The 22,502-nt window shown below is 43.6% G+C and overlaps 1 protein-coding gene across 6 annotated transcripts in view; it reads right to left on the bottom strand.

Moving 5' to 3' along the window:
- The window catches only part of Nav2 (neuron navigator 2), a 702,797-nt gene that overhangs the window by 299,337 nt on the left and 380,958 nt on the right, over positions 1–22,502 (bottom strand). Inside the window, exon 1 of one of the 6 annotated variants that reach the window (XM_048359788.1) lies at positions 20,618–20,702. The exons of the other annotated variants lie outside the window; for them this stretch is intronic. Within the exon in view, the coding sequence (XP_048215745.1) occupies positions 20,618–20,668 (51 nt within the window). The 5' untranslated portion in view covers positions 20,669–20,702. Of the gene's footprint in view, positions 1–20,617; positions 20,703–22,502 lie in introns of those variants that run through there. 6 annotated transcript variants of the gene reach the window in all.

Below are 22,502 nucleotides of genomic sequence, written 5' to 3'. Positions count from 1 at the left end.
AGGGTATTCTCCACTCCTGTGTCCTGAAGGGGAGCAAGTTGCCTGCTCCTCAAGGTACTGAGTAGAACAGAAGGATGCATGGCACCTTGAAAATTAAGCCCTTAATTTTAACAATTGCCTTTATTGAAATGGTTTTCTCTGAATGCGGTTTTCAATATGTAGAATGTTAGACTTGTGGACAGGAGTGTTTTATCATAAATTATTCAAATAAATAAATGGCAACTGGGAAAAGCCACAGAATGAAGGCTGCAAAGCTAAAGAATCCTGAGGTACAAAGTGACAACTTTGTGAGGCAAAAAAAGTTGGCATTTTCTCTCCAGCCATCCTATAAATGTACTCTTGGGGCCTGCCCACCATCAAACTCATCCTCAGGGGCCATGAGAGGAAAGCCGAAGAGCAAAGCCAAGCAAGTAACTCATGGCTAACAGGGCAGGATGAGATCAAATCCCCTGTAGATATGCCATAGTCGTTTTCAGCAGAGATATCACAAAGTGTATTCTAGAGCACTCCTCCTTTGGAGGAGTGGTTGTATTCACTGTTAATAACAAATCAGCTTATAATGCTTTCCGCAGGGTAGGGTCTTGTTTGCTTTGTTAGCCAAAGAATTGAGGTTTTCTACAGCTCTACTGAGGTAAGAGGTCAGAAGTCTAGCCACAAGGCACAAATCTCAGTGAGGATTTAGAAAGACACCACCATACTGTGACCAGTATAGTAATAGCACCCACGGCTGGTATCCTGCAGTTAAGGGAAAGGAATTGCTGGTTGCTATCTTAGAGGTGGTGAGAACTCCAAACTTAGTAGCTTACAGACTTTACTATTTCTGCATTTGTAAAACATTTTTGGGCCCAACCTTTGACCAGCTATTATATTAGGTACTAAGAACTAAGTAGAAAACCAGGTGAGATGGATGACAAGAAAACATTTATAAAGAGGGCAATTTCCAAGTGTTATAGTGAGGGAAGTGAACAGTCTGCACATAGGATGCCATGGCTGAAGGTGGCACTGCGACTGGGGAAGGATCCAGAGAGGTCTCTCAGGATAAAACCCAAAGGAAGCATTTTGAAAATCCATGTGTGAATATTTTAGATAAGGGAACAACTAGGAAAAGAATGGGAAGGAGCTGAAATTGTGGAAATAGAAAGTAGTGCCAGTGGTTTGCAGATGAGAAAACAGGGGTGCCATGAAAGATGTCAGGAAGGAGGCAGAGGCCAGATGACAGAGGCCTTCTAGGACATGACAGGTGGATGAATTTTATTCTATACACAATGGGCAGCCACAGGAAGAATTAAACTGAGACCATTACAATCTAATTTAAATTCTCAATAGATCACTCTGGCTATCTGTAGAACAGATTGAAGTGGGGTCAGGAGAGGAAGCAGGGGCACAGCCTATGCAAATAGTCTGGGTGCAAGTAGCCAGGGCTGGAAGTGGGAGAAAAAATGTAGTTGAAAAAGAATGCTAGCTCTGGGCATGTTCAGCCTAGAATCAAAGCAGCTCTTAGCTGGGTTCACCTCTTAACTGGGTAAATACATTATAATTTGTCTGAACTTTTGGCTGTTTTGACTGGCTTTTCTAAATTCCTATCATTCATATTCATATCATAAAAGGAAAAGTGCTTACACATACACTCAATAGCTCTAAACCAAAAATGGACAACAAAACACATCTTCAAATTTAACAACAATAAACATTTGTGATTTAATGTGAGCACTGAGACAAATTCAGGGCTGCATCTCCAACCTTATTATAGAAAAATGGTTCACTCAACACAGAGCTGTGGGGTTCTCCCTGGCTTCTCCTGGCTTCTTCGACTCAGCATAAATGGAGTCATTCTTGCTTTGCATTTTCAAAACTAAGCACCCAAAACCTCCCTAAATGGAACTGTAACTTCTAAGAAAGAATGTACTCTGGCATTATGCTTCAGTAAGCTCTGAAGGCTTGCCCAGATAAGAGTATTAAGGGTACCTATTAATGCAGCTGGAAGTCTCAAATAAAGCACAAGAAATGCCCCAAAGGGAGACATAAACCAGAACCTGCTTGTCGGTAGAGGCTGAGTGAACTCCTATAACTGCTGGCAAATTTGCAGAGGAGGCCTTTGCCTCTTAGCTGCCTCTAGGAGCAGCAAAGTTTTCTCCACATTCTACCATCCCTGATGTACATGTCACTAGCCAGAACATAGCTCTTCAGTGGTCCCAATAGTGGTTCTCATTTACAAGGAGTTCTTGTCCCAGCAGCAACTCACGATTTCAGGCTTGACACATAGAAGGGGCAGGCTAAGTCCTACAGAGGGCAAGAAAGAAGGACCACGACTCATTGCTTAGACCCTTGTTCCCTGGTATCGAGGATGTTGGCTTCCAGAGAAGCTTATAAGGGAGAAGAGAGGGAAAAAAAGAACTAAGAGATTCATAGCAAATAGGAATGTCACTGGCTCAGAACCTCCTATAGTGTAAGGCCTGGACCTAAGCATATATGTGTTTAGGAGATTGTTAGGGAGGTTACCCCTTTACTCTATGAATTTAATTACTTCCTGTGATTACTTAGGCTATTTAGGCTATCTATCAGCCATGCATGTACAGAACAAGCATTTTTCACACATGGCCAGGGCTGTTCTTATTTCATGGGGATGCGGTGTTGATACTGGACAGAGATGGCAGAAGAAAGTGAGTATGTTCAAAGCATTCACTTAGTCTAGGTACCCAGTTAGCACCTCCACTCAGCGTTTACCTTGTAGCTCTTGAAAGTCTTAGGTGGGGACAAATGACTATCTCCATGTAGGAGCTGCGTAAGAGAGGCCCAGAGTTGTGTAAGAGTGCACAGCAGAGCTGAAGTTTGAGTCCATCTCGAGGCCCACATTCTTCCCACACCCATCACCTGCAGCTGCCTTCCCTTCCTATCAGTTCTCCCTAAGGAGACTGGGTGTCTGCTTTTGAGATGGTTACAGTCTAGCCTCAAGCTCTTCCCTAGTGTAAGGAAAGTGCCAGGGACGATGTCCTCACTTGGGAACATTGTTGCAACAGCCTCCCTTCTGCTGCTGTGTGTACTCACCAACAAAGAAAGGGGATCTCTGCCAGAGGAAGTTGCTGGTCTGTACAGAGCTTAGTCATATACAGCTTCCCCTTGCCTAGCCAGATTGTGCTCCTGGGAAAGAAAGGAAAGGAGTGCCCAAATAAAGCAGGGCTGGGTGGGGGTAGCCCTCTCTCTCTCCTCTCTCCCTTCTCTCCGGCCATGGATCATCTTGGCCACAGGCCAGCAGTTCAGTAATAAACTTTCTCTCCTGCCTGAATACCGCGCGGCGTTCTCCTTTACCGGCTACCTACTTTAAAAACCTAACATATATGGTGCTGTGACTCGGACGGGGCTTAAGAGTCAGGACAGGCGGAATTCCCATCTATTTTTCTTCTTTTTCTGGGAGTATCCCAGTCCTGATGGCCCTTTTTCCGCGAACCGAACTGCTGCGAGTCACCACGTGGCACTTTTCACTAATACCATTGCTGGCCTCCACATCCACCTCCACCTCCACACCACTTGTCTACCCTGGTGAGTGAAACTGCTGCTGCTCTGGTTCTCTGCCGCTCCGTCTGCCACTTCTGCTGCTTCTGCTCGGTAAGCTCTCATCCACTCACCAGGTGCCTCCCTCCCGTGCTTTTTGGGTTTTGCATCACAGTCACACCCGACCCGGGACACTGCTAGCAAGCTTCTTGACAGTGCAATGAGGCCTGCTCGAAATACTCGCTCAGATACAGTTTTTGCCAGTTCAATGGTAAATGGTCAGAAGTCACTTATATTCAGGCTCTCTCTCTCTTTCTCTTTTCCTCTATTCCTTTTTCTCCCTCATCTTCCTGCTTACTTGCTTCCTTTGAAACTCCAAGTTGTACCATCCTGGTAATGTGCCTTGCTCACAAAGCTGCCTCTTTTCACAGACCTCCGAAACTGAGGCTTGCCCACCAATGTGCTTTGTCAGCAAAGATATCTAAAAGTTATTTTCTCTAGCATTGACCACGTGGTGGATATTGGGTTTAACAGGCACCAGCAAGCCATGCTAAGTGTTCTCTGTTAGTGTGTTTGTGTCCTCCTGCCACCCCCCTCAACATGGCACCCCACTGGAGTTTATCAAAATATGGTTTCTCCATTTTATAATCTGAAAATTGTTGTTTGCTAGTAAAATTGTTTTTCTAACCAACCACGTGGTTCTAAAATATTGGGCAAAAAATGTCATTTACTATTGGAATTCCAAAAGAGTCTACTGCTGAAATTCATTTTTGCATGCTGTAAAACCTATGTGCACAGTGTGTATGTCTGTGTAAATGTCATTTGTTAGTATGTCCATCTAGCTATATATCTGTGCTAAAACTCATCACATCTACTGAGTTTTGTCATTGCAGAATTCTGGCAAGTATTTGGTCAATTCTTGACAAGGTTCAGGTAAGCTCTAGTCCCCTTGGTCTCCTTGTTGTTTTAATTGGAAATAAAAAAGGGCTTTTGTGGCAAAGACGCCTTGGATTGCAGTTCGAAGCTCGAAGCAGCCCGGACAGAAAATCTCTCTCAAACTCCATCTCCCAACTAACCAGCGAAGAGCCAGGCTGGAAGCATGACTGAAGAGACTTATCTCTTACCAGCCAAATGCTGGAAGTGGAGCTCAAGTGGTAGAGTACTAGCCTCGAGCAGAAGTGCTCAGGGACAGTGCCCAGGCCCTAAGTTCAAATCCTGTGAATGCCAACGGGGGCAAGCCATCCCAGCAACAAGCACCTAGACCACTGGGACTCAGCCAGTTCCGGGAACAAATATCATGGAGTGGAGTAAGAGGAAAATGATCGCATCCAAAATGGAGTCACTTTGTCTCACCCTTTCAAAATTAATCAGAGCCAGGGATCAAGAGATAGTAGCTTGTCCATCTAATGTCCATACCTGAGTATAAGAACTAGCCAAGTCATCCAATTTTTAATTCTGTGCCCTAAACCCTTTCTTTTGCCTTAATATTTTTTTGTCCAGCCCCTGCCTCATGAGACTTCTTCCACGCTTCATTCAAGGACTGGCATCTACCACCAAGGAACCCTGCTGCTCACCTTCTCCAGGAGGGGCCACATTTCTGCCTTTTACCCCTAATGCTAACGCCCCTTGCCAGCAGGAAGCAGCCAGAGAGCATCTTTGCCCTTTTTCATAACTATTAAAAGGCTGGAATGTAAGGTCCTCTCCCTGAGGGCTCCATGTAGATGCCCCCACCTCATTAAGTCTCCAGCCAGCTGCCTGGGTACCCAGCAGACCTGGAGGCAGTTACCTTCCCTTTCCCTGAGGTCACATCCTAATCCACCTGGCCACACCCCTTGCCCCTGCCCCAAATAAAGCAGGGCTGGGTGGGGGTAGCCCTCTCTCTCTCCTCTCTCTCTCCCTTCTCTCCGGACATGGATCATCTTGGCCACAGGCCAGCAGTTCGGTGATAAACTCTCTCCTGCCTGAAAAAAAAAAAAAAAAAGAAAGAAAGAAAGGAAAGGAGTGTGGCGGGCCTGACTGCTCATTGGCACCAGCAGATGCTGCACATGGCATGTAGACAGGGAAAGGGGAGTGGGGCTTCCAGGACACAGTTCCTCTGCTTTGCCCTCTTTGTCATTTGGCAGCTGGTAAGGTTAAACAGGGGAAGTGTTCCATCCTCAGCTGGTGTTCTCAGGGTGAGAGATGGGTTCTCATCCCTACCCCAGGCAGGATATAAGTTTATCATCAGGATCATCTTAAATCATCACACCAGATTGATCTGTGTTCAAAATGTGGCTTTCTCCCCTTACTAACTGTATACCTTTAGGTAAGTTATTATCCTCTCAGACTTAATTTCCTTATCTGTCAATTGGGGATGCTTATGCCACAAATGTGGATGTTGTCCACATAATGAATATAAAGGCACAGAATAGTGCTTAACACTGAGCAAGTGCCCAATAAATGTAAAGAGAGATTTTAAAATGCAGGTTATTCTCCTTTTAAACGACTAACTCATTGAAGCCATAGATCTTCCCTGGAGTAATAACAGATCTTCCCCTAGCAATCCTCCCCTTGAAAACAGAAAGAGAAAGGAGGGGACCTAGTGCCAGTAAAGCACTGACTTGGTGTCAGATGCTGTCCAGCTGCTTCCCAAACACAACATTCTCACATGTTGGGAGGAAGTAAAAGATGGATCATTCATTCAGGGCTTTCAGCAGAAAGGTGTCTTCTAGAGCAGATGCCTCAAACACACAATCTCTAATCTGTTCAACTAGCCCACTAAATCAGAAGTATTCCTTCAGAGGAAGAAGCCAAGGCTCAGAGCTGTCATATAAATTTCCCAGAGTCACAGAGCCAGTAAGGAGCATTCTAGGACTCTCACATTAACAGAGCAATGTTTATATAGTCTTTGCACTGTGGCAGTTATTAACATCTGAGTATCTGAGCCCAAAGTCATTTACTGTAATCATCTGTATACCCTGGTTAATGATTATACCCACTTCACAGATGAAAACAAACAAACAACAAAAAAAAAAAAAAGAAAAAAAAGCCCAGTTAGTTAAACAGGCACACAGTGAATAGATAAGCTGGAATGAAAACAGAGGCAGGCTGGCTCCAGAAGCCTTGCTCTAACCACTACCTCAGCTACCTCTTATTCTGAATAGCCTTTGTTCTGTCCATTACACCGTTGGGCCTCTAAATGAGGACTCATGTAGTCTCAGGGCATTCTTCTAATAAGACATATGGTTGGGAATAAAATATGAACTGGGAGCTGAGAGACAGTGGCTCATGCCTGTAAACCTAGTTACTCATGAGGCTGAGATCTGAGAATCATGGTTTAAAGCTACCCTGGGCAAGAAAGTTTATGAGACTCTTATCTCCAAATTAACCATTGAAAAGCCAGAAGTGAAGCTGGGGCTCAAGTGGTAAGAGTGCTAGCCCTAAGCACAAAAGCTCAGGGACAATACTCAGCCCTTGAGTTCAAGCCCCAGGACCAGCACATAGGCACATGCACACACACACACACACACACACACACACACACACACACACACACACACACACAAATGCACTGGGCCAGAAGTCTGAGACTTTAGGCTGTGACCTTAAGCAAATCATTTTTCCCCTCTGGATGTCAGTTGGCTGACGTACAAAAGAAATGGTTTGGACTGGAGCACTGAAAGTATACAGTTCTCTGAATTGGATCTTTCCTCTTCTTGGGGAAGACTATGGACTACATGAAAATGTAGGCTGAGGCTGCTGACAGACCCTTCCCAGAGCAGCCAGAGCTAGTTTAATGGAATGAGACAGAATGTGACCTGGTACATGAGAGCAGCCCATAAGTGAACATCAGAGCCTGGGAGATCCTGGGCAATTTACCAGGCCCTTGGTTTTTTTCCTTTTGGCAAAGACAAGGAAATAACTTGCCTTAGTGGGTTGCTTTGAGGTCATAAAAATGGTCATAAAGCATTTTCCCAGATTCAAAGTCCGGGTTTGCAAAATGCTCTTGAACTCAGCCATGAGAAGGGTAATCAGAGAAGAAGTCAGGCCTTTGCAGGATTCCCAGAAAGCAGTCTGAGAATGTAAAGAATCTTCATTACTTCTCCATGCTTCTTATAGCTGAGAGTTGGGTCCAGAAAAGGGGCAAAGGCCCCAGTACTATTTCAATGCATCTGAAGATATTCAAAATAGTCCTATGCAGTATAGCATGACTCTATGGTATTTCATCCAACCAAGTCTTCATCTCTCCCATGAGACACTAAGTTCTCAGAGGGTATGAAATCTGTCTGTCTTAGGTGCAGACCTGTTGACTGATTCATTTCCAAGATGAGATCTTAACACATTTTCCTTATACTACCTAACTAATTCTGTTTTTCTTCAGTTCCTTGACTCACGTCATTTACTAAATGTCTACAATGGGCCAGGCAATGTGTTATTTGTACATTCCACTTCTAAAACCTACAACAGCATCAGTGTATTAGACTTGAGGCTGAAAGGGAAGTACAAAATCTTCCTAAACTAAAGGTTTGAATTCAAAGTATAAGCATTGGGGTTTTAATCAATTGTTTTAACACTGCTTATTATAATAACTTACTATTCATAAAATATTACTTAAGGCAAGCACCAGTCACTCATACCTGTAATTCTAGCTACCCAGGACACTGAGATCTAAGGATACTAGTTTGAAGCTAGCCTGAGCAGAAAAGCCCATGAGACTCTTACTCCACTTAGCCAGCACAAAGCTGAAGTGGAGGTGTGGTTCATGGTAGATTGGCAGTCTTCACATTAAAAAAAAAAGAAAAGGTAAGGGATAGCACCCTGCCCCTGAGTTCAAACCCCACTACTGGCTATGGAAAAAAAGTCCCAAGAATGGATCATTCTCCCACTCAACAATGATCTCATGTCTTCAATAGGCAAAGTGAGTTTGGAGAAAAGAACTAGTATGATGATGATTTTATTTGAGAGCTAATTCCAGAGGCTGCTGTTACCAATTTAAAACTAGAAAAATGGCCTATCTCTCCTTTAAGAGAGATGAAGAGGTTCTTTATTTCATCAACACATATTTACTGAACATTTATGCTTGGTGTTGGGGATGCTTTTCAAATCAGTGAGGCAGAAGTTTCACCTTCATGGAAACCCATAATCTGATTAAGAAGACAGCCAATCACTGACTGGGAAAGGTGCTAGGAGGGGAAAAGGTAGGAAGGGTTAAAAATCTGAAGGTGGTACTGCATGATAGTTAGATCAGGGAAAGTCTTTTGAAAGAAGCCCCATTCTGTTGTGGTTCTAAAAATGAGAAAGGGGTAGTTGTGAAAAGAACAGGGAGAAAAATATTCCTGGGAGAAGGGAACAGCTTGGAAACTCCCCCAGATAAGAAGGAGCTTGCTGTGTTCAAGGAAGGGGAGGAGGGATGGCATATCTGGGGCCAGGTAAGCAGCAGAAAAAAGAAGAGGTAAGAGAAATCAAGAGGGAAAGAAGATTCTGAAGGGGGTTTTAAGCCCCACTTAAGTGTCTGGATTTGATTCTTTGTGCAAAGAAAAGCCACTAACATATACTTAAATCAAGAGAGCCAAACAAATGTAATTTCTACTTTGATACCAGTCTGGTGCTGTATGGAGAACCAAGCCAATGCCACTAATAGTGAAAGTATGGAGGGAGACCATTTAGCTCTCTTGATGACCGATGAAGGTGTTATGAGCTATGAGCCAGTGAGAGGTGGTTAGACTTTCACATTATTAGGAGTATGAGGACTCAAGTTCTGGTGTGAGATCATTTACTATAGCAGTGCTCAAGTGAAAATTTTGTTCCCTAGGGAACATCTGGAAGCTTCTGGGGACATTTTTGGTTGTCATAACTAGAGGTTGCCATTAAACATATCAAAAATGGTAGATGCCACCAGTGCTGCTAAACTCCCTACACAGAACAGCCTCCTAAACAAAGCATTATCCAGCCCTAAGTATCAATTAGCAACAAGGTTGGGAAACTTTGATTTACAGAAGTGGGTAGAGCAAGGATAGGAGACAATATGGGGGTTACTTAGTGCCACATCTGGGACATATTACATTTAAAATATTCATGTTAAATTGTCTTTGGAACCACAATGCTTGGAATGAAGAAAGTAAAAAGCAGGCCTGGCATTCAGGCTCTATAACAAGAGTCATGAAAATCTAGGACTCCTGATCTGCTTTTCTGCTAACTAAATTATGAAAGCAGTATCATAAAATCAAGAAAATATGAGTCTTAATTCTTGACATTCACCCCCTTTGCAACCTTCCCTTCCTCCCACCCAGCTAAGAGAGGCTTTCCTAGAAAGCCCATCCTGCTGGGTCTAAATTCAGAGGATCCCATCTTTCCAGCATTTTCCTAGGCATACCATCCACTATCATTACAAGTATCTCTTTAAAGACTGGTGACTTCTCTGTGAGAAAAGGACTCTCTCAATCTTCCTGACAAGGACACTGATGCTAGACATCCTGTGTTATTTGTCCAAAGTCACAATGATTTTTCATCACATTTTTATTTTTGTGTTTGTTTATTTATTTATTTGGCAATACTGGGGGTTGACCTAAGGGCCCTTGTGCTTATTAGGCAAGTACTGATACTTTGCTGTCACTTTGGCTATTGCCTTTGAGTGATTTCTATGTTCTTCCCAGAGCTCAGCAATCTGGCATTCTATTTTACATGTCTATCAGGAGCTGGAAACCCAATCTTGTGAGGTAATTTCTAGAAGTATGTGTCCTCCGTGTTAGTCCGGCTGTGTGGCTAGTCTGTAAAGAGCTTGACAGCAGCAACCATACCAGGAAAGAATGGAACATCTCTCCATTCTCCTTTGCTCCAAGTTTCCGTTTCCCCATGAGCTCCCAGGAGAGGGAAACTCCCATTCATTTTTTTGCTTCTTTCTCCGCACTCAAGTCACTTTTCTCATAGAAGGAGTTGTATCTAGTCTAGCTGGCAAAAGTCAAGGCTGCTGTGTCTGTGAATTCCTCATCTGTAGACTCAATCAATGTTAGATTGAAAATACTTAACAAAAATAAAAGTGTCAGCCAGGTGTCAGTGGCTCACGCCTGTAACCTTAGCTACTCAGAAGGCTGAGATCTGAAGATCACAGTTGGAACGCAGTTCTGATAGAAAGTCCATGAAACTGATTCCCAATTAACCATACAATAGAAAAAGAAAAGCCAGAAGTGGAGCTGTGGCTCAAGTGGTGGAGTTCAAGCCCCAGGACTGCTATGTGAGCATGCCAACACACACACACACACACACACACACACACACACACACACACACACAGTCTTGAATATGTCTGGGCATCTTCTTGTCATTATTCCCTAAATAACGCAGCATAACCACTACTCACCCAGCATTAACACTACATAGATATTTAAAGATTATGTGCCAATACTATATCATTTCACATAGGAACTCGAGCATCACAGATTTTGCTAACATACTTACACATGAGGACTAACTGTACTGTGAGTCCCCAGTAAGTAAATGTAAGTGAAATGGCCCTGTTAAAAGCTAGGCCCTGGTATAGGCCCTCTGCCCCTTCTGCTGTCTGCATCTCTACTCTGAGCATCACCACCGGGGAGTCTGGGTGGTAAAACAGGTTAGGTGGACACTATGGACCAATTTAGGGGGCAAGCAATCCTAAATTAGATCCTCATAGTTTATCAAACATCTTGAGTTCAGGGAATTAAACCTTGTTAGCTATGTTAAAACAGGCTATTGGTCTTTGTTCCTAAGAGAGGAGGAGGGATGAGGGCACAATTATTATTTGTGTTGATTCACATTCCTCTTTGCAACATTTGGACCATAGTTTGGATAAATATTCAATAGAACTTGAGAAATGATATAAATAACCTCCAACATGGTACTGCCAAAACCAATTCATCAGGTTTCATTTGTTTCTTTCTTCTGCTGCAGCTTGCCCCTGACACCAATTTCTCTCAGTGACATGACTACAGTCCAGATTTTCCCAGGCAAAACCCTCAGGAATCTTCAGAGTGCCCTCATCTTTGCTCACTGCTGATAATCAGTTAGTATGCCCTGCCAGTCTGCCTGGAGAACAGCACTCCTACCTACAGAATGCCTTCACACACTGCTCCCTAGCTTACAGGTCATTTGCTAGAAAAGTCTTCCAGAGGACAAATGCTGAGAGAGAAGCATAGCATCGCCATCATCTTCCTATTTCCTGTAGAAGTGTTCAAAACCTGGAGCAATTATAAAACCACTGTTCCAACAGACAGTCTGACACCATGAAAATTCAAGGGGGAATTGGCAGCATGGCCATCACTTATCTTCTTCCAATGTGGCCCTCAAAATCAGAATTAAAGGTCTTCATTAAAAACCTATCATCCCCCTGCCTGCAAAGCATAGCAACACCTCACCTATAGTGAGATGTTAATTAACTTGTCTGAACCCCAAAACTCAATGGCTCTCAACCTGAAATACAAAGTGAAACCTGGAAGCAATTGGGTCTTGTGATTGCTCATTTCTCATATAAAGCATTTGGTGATTTGCTCCATATCTCAGCCAGGTCCTCATTCTCTAAATAGGGACACAATTTAGGTATAAGCCTTATCTTCTATGAATAGTGAGTGATAATATGGGTGCAGAGGACAAAAGAGATGGGCAAAAGACAGGTGCAAGGCGGGTCTCGGAATTCCCCAGTTTCCTTAAGCTTAATTTGTCTAGGGAGTCACCCAGAAGCCACATGTCAGAAAACTCTTGGGATAAATAACTCCTGGCTAGACATTCCATGCAGTTATAGAACCCAGAAACATTCAATTTGCATCTAATCTGGAGTGGACCTCTGCTGGGCCCAAACTACACCGAGGAACAAAATATTTGGAACCCACTGAGAACCCAGGAATTCCTACCACCTACTGCTTGAATTCATTCTACTCTCTTTTATCTTACAATAAGCAACCCTAGATATTATGTGACTATATAGCTGATCCATTGGCTAAACATCTGGTGTGAGCCAGAAGCTGCATTGCTTCTGGGAGTGAAAGATGGTGCCTCCATGGCTGCCCTCCCACAATTTAGCAACTTTAGCAACTGTCATGCAGGATCAAGGTGGGCTGAGAGCAAGGTGGTAACATGGGAAAGGGGATTTTTTTTTTTTTAATGCACAGCTGCTACTGTGAGGTCACATTCAACAGGACTTCAACAACTTGGAACTATGACATATGTATACTTGAAACTCCAATTATCTCTTTGAATACATTAATTTCCAGATGTCTATAATATACAAAACTTTTGACAAATAAGTGAAAGGAATAATTTTTCCAATGCCAATTTCTTAATATTATATCTTGTCCTTCTTGACCAACTTGCTTTCCAAGCAAGTCCATGAACAGAGGTTTTTCCAGTCTTGCCTGGTATAAGGTAGGTATACAGTCATCCTTTACTGAATGAAAAACATCTTATGAAAGGGAAAAGGCAAAAAACTGATTGTATACATTCAAGAATCATTAAAAAGAAAACAAACACAATCTGTCGCTAAGTTTTCCAGGGATCAAACTCTATTTATTTAAATAAAGGTTCACACAAATAAAAATATTATGCGAAATATATTTGGAATAGTTATCTAATGAGAGGCAGTGAATCAAGTTCTAAGGTCTGAAAACTGTCATGTCTACAGCTTCCCACTCTTACTATAAAGTAGCCAGACATTAGTCTGTGGAGAGAACATTTACTACTTCAGTTAGCACTTAAAAAAAAAAAAAAGGCCAACTGATGCAATAAACTCAGTTCATTCAATTTCCAAACATGAACTCATTGCTATCTCAGGAACTATCACCTTACTTTTTAGATTAAATGTTATCCCAAGTCCAGGAAGCACTCAACAGTGAGAAAGTAATATACTTCAATTGGCTTCTCCAGGCTCAAGTTTCACCAAAACAAGTTTTGTACAAAGATTAGCCAGCACCAGGTAACGGGATATATAGCAGGGTTACGTCATCTGCGGCCCATTTCCAAAGAAACATGGCTTTTCCAGGTGAAATTCTAAGTGCTCACCCTTCTCACTCTTTATAATCTTTGTTATACCAATTTGCAGTATGTGTAAAGGCAGGTGCATTGAAAAGGGATACAAAGCAGGAGACATTGGCCTGGTCATTTCAGCTTTCTGGGTGACTTTTTGTTGCATTGTGAAGTAGACTGTTGGGATCTACTTGTGGTGGGAGGGGGTGGGACGCTTCCTGAACAAAATCCTGGACTCTACTATTCAATTCTTCTTATGGGTTCCCCAGCACTTGACCTTTAGTTCTAGCATTCCAATACTATGTGATTCTTATGCTAAAAAAAATGGATGTAGGCAACTGTTTGGCAGATCAATTACTCTCAAGTCCACTGCTCAGTTATGATTCCAACCCTAGCCACAATCTACCTTCCCAGGCACAGCGAGACATACGAAAAAGGATAACTTCTCATTGATCTGATGATAATAGTTTTGGGAGTGTTTATGAAGTATCAGGTGCTGTACAGTGTGACTTATTTGCATTGTCTCATTTAATTCTCATAAAATCTCCATCAGGTATACAAAACAGATGAGGAAATTGAGATGTAAAGAGGTTCAGTGATTTGTCCAAGATTTTACTTGCTGTAAGTAGCTGAGCTCAGACTCTGAATATAATAAAGTCCATGTATTAGCCACCTTTTCATTACTACCACAAAATACCTGAGACAAATTAACTTGAAAATAGGCAATGTTTATTTTGGAGATTTAGTCCATGGTTGGTTGGCCTTGTTGCTTTGGACCTATGGCAAGTAAGTAAAATATGCTGAAAAACTTATGAAACAGCAAACCGCTTGCCTCCTGGTGATTGGGAAGTAAAAGAAGGAGAAGGAAGGGGCAGCATCTTCATATCCCCTCCAAGGGTACATCCTCATGGTAAGTCTTTCAGATGGGCTCCACCTCTTAAAGCAAGTGAGGAGCAGAGTTTCATCCACTAGTCAGCAGAATCCCACAAAAGTTATCTGTTGTAGCCTGGAATAGTTTGTTAGAGTCTTGAGTCCTAAAACTTAACATCAGTAATAATGCCAGAGAACTGGGCAGAAGTGAACAGCTGTGGAACAGCACTCATCCCTGAACATTCTTCGGATAATCTATCCTCATAAGCCCAGGTCACATACTTGCCTGGTAAATCCCTGTTTGAAGCTGCTCACTTTCATGTAGTTTTGTTGTGGTATTATGTGCCCTGTGTCCATACAACTTATTTCTTAATGTGGCAAAGATCATGCATAATTTGGCTTATCACCCTTGTCTCTTTTCATAGTCAATGGTTTGGGTGGCAAGGACAATGCTCTCCTCCTTCCTGCCTCTTCCAAATAGCTCTATCACCATCATATTGTTACCTTAATTTAAACAATGCCTGTCACTCCTTCTAGACCCCTCTCTCCATACCTATTTTCAGTGGTCAGTTGGGTTCTTTCACTGCTTCTCTACCTCATTGATTGCAACGTTTGCACATCAGAACCATTACATCCATAACATCATCTGAACCAGAACGCGGGCCCATGTTGGTTGATGGCAGTCTAGTCCATATGCTTTGAAAAGCTTAGAGACTTTAAGGGAAAACTTAACCACGTGTCTTCTGGGTAGGCAGCATTACATGACAGAAACCAAACTTTTGAGGTATTTTTTTCTCTTTCTGCAAGCTCTACACAAAAACACTTATGTAAAGAAAACAAGCACTGTTGGGCCACCAGAGGGACCCATTATAAATCTCCTTATATCTATTAACACAAAAATGAAGGAAAATGTGTTACCTCAAAATATCATCCAAAGGAAGTCATTTGCTAATTTCAGGGTTTCCCTTGTCTCTCCTTCATATTCCAAGTTTTATTTCCCCTGTAGTTAACCAAAGTCAAAACTTTCCTTGCAAGGTACAGCTTTAATTCTGAAAAGTACAGCAAGGGTCATTAGCCTGCAACAGAAATTCATATGGAAACATTCCTCACTCTTTGAAGGAAAGATAGACTTTCTAACTCCCAAGATTAGGGGAATTAACAGAAAATGGATTATGATTTTAGTACCTGAGAGATGGTAAAATTCTATGCCAGTTACAGTTAGTGGGAAGTAGGAGAAAGTCTTCAAAGGCCCTGACAGCAAAAATCACTGACATTTTCCAGCAGCAAATGGGGTTAACTTCAGGTGATGGTCAGTGAGCTTCATTCAGAACAAAGCAGAATTTGCAGAGATTCAGCCCATGTATGTAAAAAGGACCAAGAGTTGACTGAAATAATGAGTGTGCCAATTAGCTTCATGGTAATAATCATTTCACAGTGGTGCATGCATTAGTCAAAATCATGCATCGTATGTACTGAATATAGTTATGCAATTAATACATTAAATATATATATACTTAATGCAATTTTTTTTGGTGCCAGTTCTGGAGCTTGAACTCAGGATCTTGGCACTGTCCCTGAGATTTTTTCACTCAAGACCAGTACTCTACCACTGGAGTCACAACTCCACTTCTGGAATTTTATAGCTAATTGGAGATGAATCTCATGGACTTTCCTGACAGGGCTGGCTTCAAATTGTGATCCTCAGATCTCTGCATCCTGAATAGTTAGGATTATAGGCATGAGCCAACAGAGTCTGGTTTATTGACAATTTTTTTTTTTATTGGCAATTACCTCAATAACGCCAGAAATAAAACAGAGCAGAAGGGGCAATACGATTTTATCACAAGTCCAGGAGCCTGCAGTAGCCTAGCATCCTGGCCCTTAGGTTGAAGCAATTTAACTGCAAAAGGTAATTCTCAGGGTCTTCCATATCAATCCCTGCCTTTTAGCCTGCTTGTTAGCCTGGTTTTGCAAGGCCTAGGGGGAGGAGGGTTGTTCACTGATCAATGCCTCTGAGGTGAAGGTCAGAGGTCAGAGCCCCACAGCCTCAACGTCATTATTCTCAATTATTTTTTATTCGGAATCACTTCCTTTTATTTTATTTTGAAGAAAGGTCTTATAAGAGCTTTTGCAGGACCCTAAAGGTGACGACACCTATACTCTTCACTTCTTCCAGAATCCAGAAACTATAACAGGTCTAGGCAGCACCGAGAGAGTCAATTCAGAGGGAAACATGGCAGGGAGCACAGATTCAGTAGCCTTACCTCAGCAGCCTGCTACTCTCTAGGGAGCACATAGGTATCAGAACAGAGCACTCCATTGCATAGTCTTTGCCCTCAGACAAAGCAGAGTTTCTACCATCACTAGCACTGGAACCTGAGGCAACTCATTGAATTCTCTAAGTCTTAATTTCCTCATGTGGATAAGTGAAACTATTATTGGTTTCTAATTCATAAGATTATAGCAAGGTAAGTAGACTGATGCAGGTAAAACTCAAACCAAGGCTATCTATATGCTAGCTATGTATTATTTTGGCAACTTTTAAAAAATCCTCGGGGCTGGGGATATGGCCTAGTGGCAAGAGTGCCTGCCTCATATACATGAGGCCCTGGGTTTGATTCCCCAGCACCACATATACAGAAAATGGCCAGAAGGGGCACTGTGGCTCAAGTGGCAGAGTGCTAGCCTTGAGCAAGAAGCCAGGGACAGTGCTCAGGCCCTGAGTCCAGTCCCCAGGACTGGCAAAAAAAAAAAAAAAAAAATCTTCCTTTGCTTCTAAATGTATAGTCATGATACAAAATGTAAAATATAAGGAAGAATACATTTTTTAAAATCCTGATAATACTCTCCCTCCTCCCTGCTACCTGAGTTTTGCACTATTAACCTTTAGTGGCTCTCTATGCATTGGTTCTCATGCTATTGGATCATTTCAGAAACAGAAAAGGCATCAGTTATTTCCCATCAACTAATTGCTGAACTCTGAGCTTAGAACCTGATGTATTTTCTCCTAATTTTCACAGCAATTCTGCCAGATGGTGTGGTCCCCATTTACATAGCTCAAAGAGGCTACACAACCTGTCCAAGTTGCACAGCCTGCTCTGACTGCAGGTCTCTATCTGGAACACTCAGGCTCTGTGCACTGGGACAAGATGCTAGGGTGGCCTGTCTGGGTACCAATTCTTCCATCATTCCTCCACTTTACCACTTCCAGGGAGTATCAACTGCCTTGCCACTGAATTCTTCATTTCTCTATGCCCTTCCTAATACCCAGAATCTAAAAGAAGGGAACTGGGGGTGATAGGGATGTCAGAACCATCCATATTATGCTCCTGGCCTAAGCTTATCCCTTCCCAGTGGGAGCTTCAGGCTTGACCAGTCATCTCCTCCCACTTTCTTTCATCAAAGGCTGTGACCCTGTCAGGTTTGAAGGAGAATCTACCAGTTACCATGCCTTCTGTCAGAGGTGGGCAGGTGCATTTCTGACATTCCCCTGAATTGATAACACATGAAAATGCAAGTTTGCCTCTAATTACTCTTGGCCTTATTTTTTTAAAATCCAAAATTAGCTTTAAAATAAAACACGAAGCAAAATCTTTAGTTCCACTATTGAACCAGAAGTGAATTTTTTGAGCTATGGGTTAATTAACTTCATGTCTTTTGAATTGAATCAGTGATAAAAGTTCTAGGCACACACCTCTGGCCTCAGGACTCATTCTGGGGCATTTATTCACACACAATTGACTTCCAAGATGTTTCCAAGGAGCTCTTTCCTACTAACGATTCAAAGGTAAGAAAGGTGTGTTTTCTCCAGGCCCATTAGGGAAACAAACCATTGGCTCAGCAGCACAATGCAAAGTGAGGAGATTATGTCTCATTTATCCTTTTTTTTTTTTTTTTTTTTTTTTTTGGCCAGTCGTGGGCCTTGGACTCAGGGCCTGAGCACTGTCCCTGGCTTCTTCCCGCTCAAGGCTAGCACTCTGCCACTTGAGCCACAGCGCCGCTTCTGGCCGTTTTCTGTATATGTGGTGCTGGGGAATCGAACCTAGGGCCTCGTGTATCCGAGGCAGGCACTCTTGCCACTAGGCTATATCCCCAGCCCTCATTTATCCTTGATGAAAATAGTAACAATTATTATTAGTAATAATGTTCTTTCCATTTAATAAATGTCCATGTTTCAGACTCTGCTGGATTCTGCTTTTATATTACCTGATTTCATCTTTTTACAACCTGAGGAAAAGGAACTATGAAGCACAACTTTACAGAAGATAAAGATAGATTCAGAGATTAGTACATAACAAGGCTAGAATTCTAACAAGAACTCTCAGTGAGCAAAGCTTTACACAGTGAACATAGCCTGCTTCTCTACCAAGACTGTGTGTGCTCTGCACCAAGTAAGGACACAACAAATAGCTCATGCATCAATTTATCAGTGGTAAATGAACAGAAAGCAAACTAATGATCTGTCAACTCATGATATATCAGGGGCTGCTAAGACTCTGCAGAGTAGCTGAAGTCCATCTTGAGAATATCTGAGGCTCTAAATGTCAAGACCCAGCCATCTGTTTCCCTCCTGGATCCTGGGTGCTGTGGGGAACACAGGTCAATAGCTGCTGCCGCCCCCAAGGTTGTAGGTTGTTTAAGCTCCTCTAGACCCTCCTCCACCTGATAGAGAAGTGGGTAGTTTAGTGGACCACACCTACCTTGGGTGGTCCTCATAGTTGATTTGAAAAGTGAGACAAAGTCTAAAGATCCAGACAGAGCCAATAAAAGCTGACCTTTGACCGATGGTGAGTAACAATCCCTCTACAGGCTAAAGGATTGGAGCAGAGAGGATATCCCAGCTCTGACCACAGCCACCTGCCACCAAGCCGAGAAGCCATTCTCTGGGATGCTCAATGGTTTCCCTTTATCCCCCGCGCTCCTGCCCAAAGCCCATAGTTGTAGCAACCTATTCAGTTCAGACCAGCACACATTTTTTCCTGTGCTACATAGTAGAGTGGCATCTCAGGTGCAGCTTAGAGGGAAATGAGTGAAACCCTAGGCTCTCCCATGGCAGTCTGGTGCGAGAAGGATTCCAGGAAAGGATTAGAGAGCTGGAATCATGACATAGTACAGCAGAGGTGCAGAGCGTCTGCAAATGTTACAGCACATTAAACAAAGTTGTAAAATAGTAGCTTACAGTTAGACAGGCCAAACATAACACAAGAGGTATGAAACAGCAAGGTGCCATTTTTCTAACAAATAAGTTCATTATATAAAGAATGCAGCTTATGATGATTTAGCATCTTGGTATCCAATGCTGTGATTTTATTTATTTACTTATTTATTTATGGTAGCATCTTTCAAGAGCTTACTCCAGTAAACATAAAATCTAGCTTATTAATACCCACTCTTCACTGAGTACTTATTATGTAGCCGCTCACAAATATAATTTCCTACCCAAGCACCAGCTCTACAAGGTGAGCGCTTGTCCCACTTTACTGAGAAGGAAACTTAACAAGCCAAAGGGGTTAACTGACTTGACCAACTGATTTCAATGGGGGGATTTATGGTCCTTGCCAGTTGAAACTATCTGATTTTTTTTTAAAGCCACAAAAGCAGAACCCAGAGAAGAGCCTCCAGATCACATTTCTTGCTTAGGATGAAGAACAATTCAGCTTTCCTCAGGCAGCAGACAAACGCTGCTCTCCTCAGCTCTCCCAAGAGGAAGGGATGGTTATTTTTGAAAACAGACAAGGGGAAAAAGTACCTGGAGCCTGGATGGTTCTTGCAAGGTTGAAAGAGAACTAATAATACACTGAGAAACTCGGTAAGAGAACACACACTTTCTTTCCCCGGACAAAACAAGCCAAACTGCAAGAGACCAACAAATGCAAGCATCCTAAAGTATCACAACACAAAGGGGGGACAGAGACTTGGGAGGGAGATTACACAGTGAGAGGGAAAACCTGTGCAGAAACAATCCCTCTCTCTGCTTGTGCAAGCCAGAAGAGCCTCAGGAATTTGTAGGTGGAGGGTACTGGGAAGATAAGGCAGCTCAGCCACACCCTCCAAACACACACACACACACACACACACACACACACACACACACACACACACACACACACACACACACACACACACACACACCTCTATTTTCAAACAACTAGGGAAATACCAGTCGGGGTTTTCATCGGAAGACAATTCCTAAAGGAGATGGAGTTTGGAGGGAGTGTGGGGGATAGAGGTAAAAATAGAGAGGTACCCAGAGTGAGGGAGTGAGATGAGGTCTGCAGTCCTTGCTTACCAGTTTCATCGTGGTGTTATTCTGTTCCCAGCGCCACAGCATCACGCTCATCTTACTTCAGGGCCAAAAGGAAAGGGGGAGAGGGAGGAAGAAAAAAAAAAAGGAGCCCAAGCACCTGCCGGACAAGGTCCTGCTGTCCTGCCCCGGCTCCCGGGTCCTCCTGGGCCACGACTCCTCCAGGCATCCCCAGAGCCCACAGCCACCTTGTCCTCGTCCCCCTGAACCCCCCTTCCCAGCGCACGGGACCTGACCTGGAGCCCCGCACCGCCCGCGCTGCTTAGCGCAGCGCGGATCTCCAGCCTCCCTCGCGCGCTCCCCGCCGGCCTCCGCGCCAGCGCCAAATCAAACAACTCCCCCAGCGTCCCAGCGCCCGCTCCTCGCGGCGCGGAGGCCGCTGGGGCCCGCGGACGGGGGGCGGAGGGGGTCGGGGCCTGGCAGGCTCCCCGCCTCCTCTCTGGCCCACGGGGCCACTCCACTTGGCCCTTGGAGCTTCAGAGGAGCCGATCCCCACTGTTGAAGAGTGGGAGGGAAGGGGGCGAGGTGGTTGAATCCAGGAGGGGAACGCTTAACTCTCCCGAGGAGGGCGCGGGTAGGCGGGACAGCCTGGGGCCGGAGGGAAGAGTACAATCCTGAAAGGAGGTATCCACAGTGTGCAGGCTGTGGCTTCCAGGTCCCCGCGGGTCTTCAGCCCTGATACCAGCCCATGGCTTTCCCTACGTGTACTCATTCTCTTTCTGCACCGAACTCACCCAAGTTGTCCGGGGGTAACATCCAGCCCTACCTTCACTAGCAGGAATGGCTAGAATGGTGGCTGCAGAATAGATACATCCCTTGCACACACACACACACACCACCACCACCACCACCACCACCACCACACCTTGCTCTGGCTCACATGCCACTCCCCCCGCACTGCCGCCCCCCCCCCCCCAGCATTTATTTCCTGCTATGTATAGGACAGGACTCTGATGTTTTCAAACACACCTGGCTGCTGCTCTGGGATAAAGGACATCTGGCCTTGGCAGAAGGAAGAGAGCACACAGAGAGGATATGGGAGGCGCCCTTGTGGCCTTTGTTTCCTTTTGGGCATCTTGCACTGGTTGTAAGCAGCCCCTTGCCTTTGGAACTTTGGAGAATTACCCATCTCCCACTTTCCTGTCTAACACTTGACCTGGATCCAGCATCTTCTAATCTAGACAGTGACCTTCAAGGACCCTAGCATTTATTTTATTTTACTTTCCTGAAAAGGCTCCCCATAGCCAGATGGTACTGGCCACCCAGACCTCAGTGTCTTGTCTCTGACTCAAGCAGCAGTGACATTTTAGGATGGAAATCCTGCTCTTTAGTACTGATAGAGAGGTATGATTGAGACTCATGGTACTGCCTTATTGCAGATTCTTTTCCATAATCAAAACTGTTCAAAATGAGTCCTGGTCTTTTGGGATTCAATCTGAGTCTCAATCTTTCAAAAAGTGATCTTTAAGGCATGCCAATTAGATCAAAATGTTACCATATTACCTACAGTCAGCATTTGATTTCCCTTCATAATTTAAAAAAAGCATTCTAGTTTCTCTGGCCTACAACTGTATCTCCAACCTTCTCTATGCTCCTTGCCTACTATGCTATAGCAACAGTGGTCTTTTTTTTTGTTCCCAAAACAAATCAGTTCCACTTAGGATCTTGTATCTGATGATTCATCCTTCTCCCTAGAATACTATTCTCCTAGACATGCTCATAGTCTCATTTGTAGCATCACGTACTCTGGGAGACTTTTAGTCCTGGGGCTTGAACTCAGACTAGGTGCTGGTCCCTGAGCTTTTCTTTCTTTCTTTCTTTCTTTCTTTCTTTCTTTCTTTTTGGCCAGTCCTGGGGCTTGGACTCAGGG

The sequence above is a fragment of the Perognathus longimembris genome, chromosome 13, assembly GCF_023159225.1.
Source record: "Perognathus longimembris pacificus isolate PPM17 chromosome 13, ASM2315922v1, whole genome shotgun sequence".
Classification (NCBI taxonomy): domain Eukaryota; kingdom Metazoa; phylum Chordata; class Mammalia; order Rodentia; family Heteromyidae; genus Perognathus; species Perognathus longimembris.
Note: the sequence above shows the minus strand (reverse complement) of the source record. Positions and strands in the feature narration are given on the sequence as shown.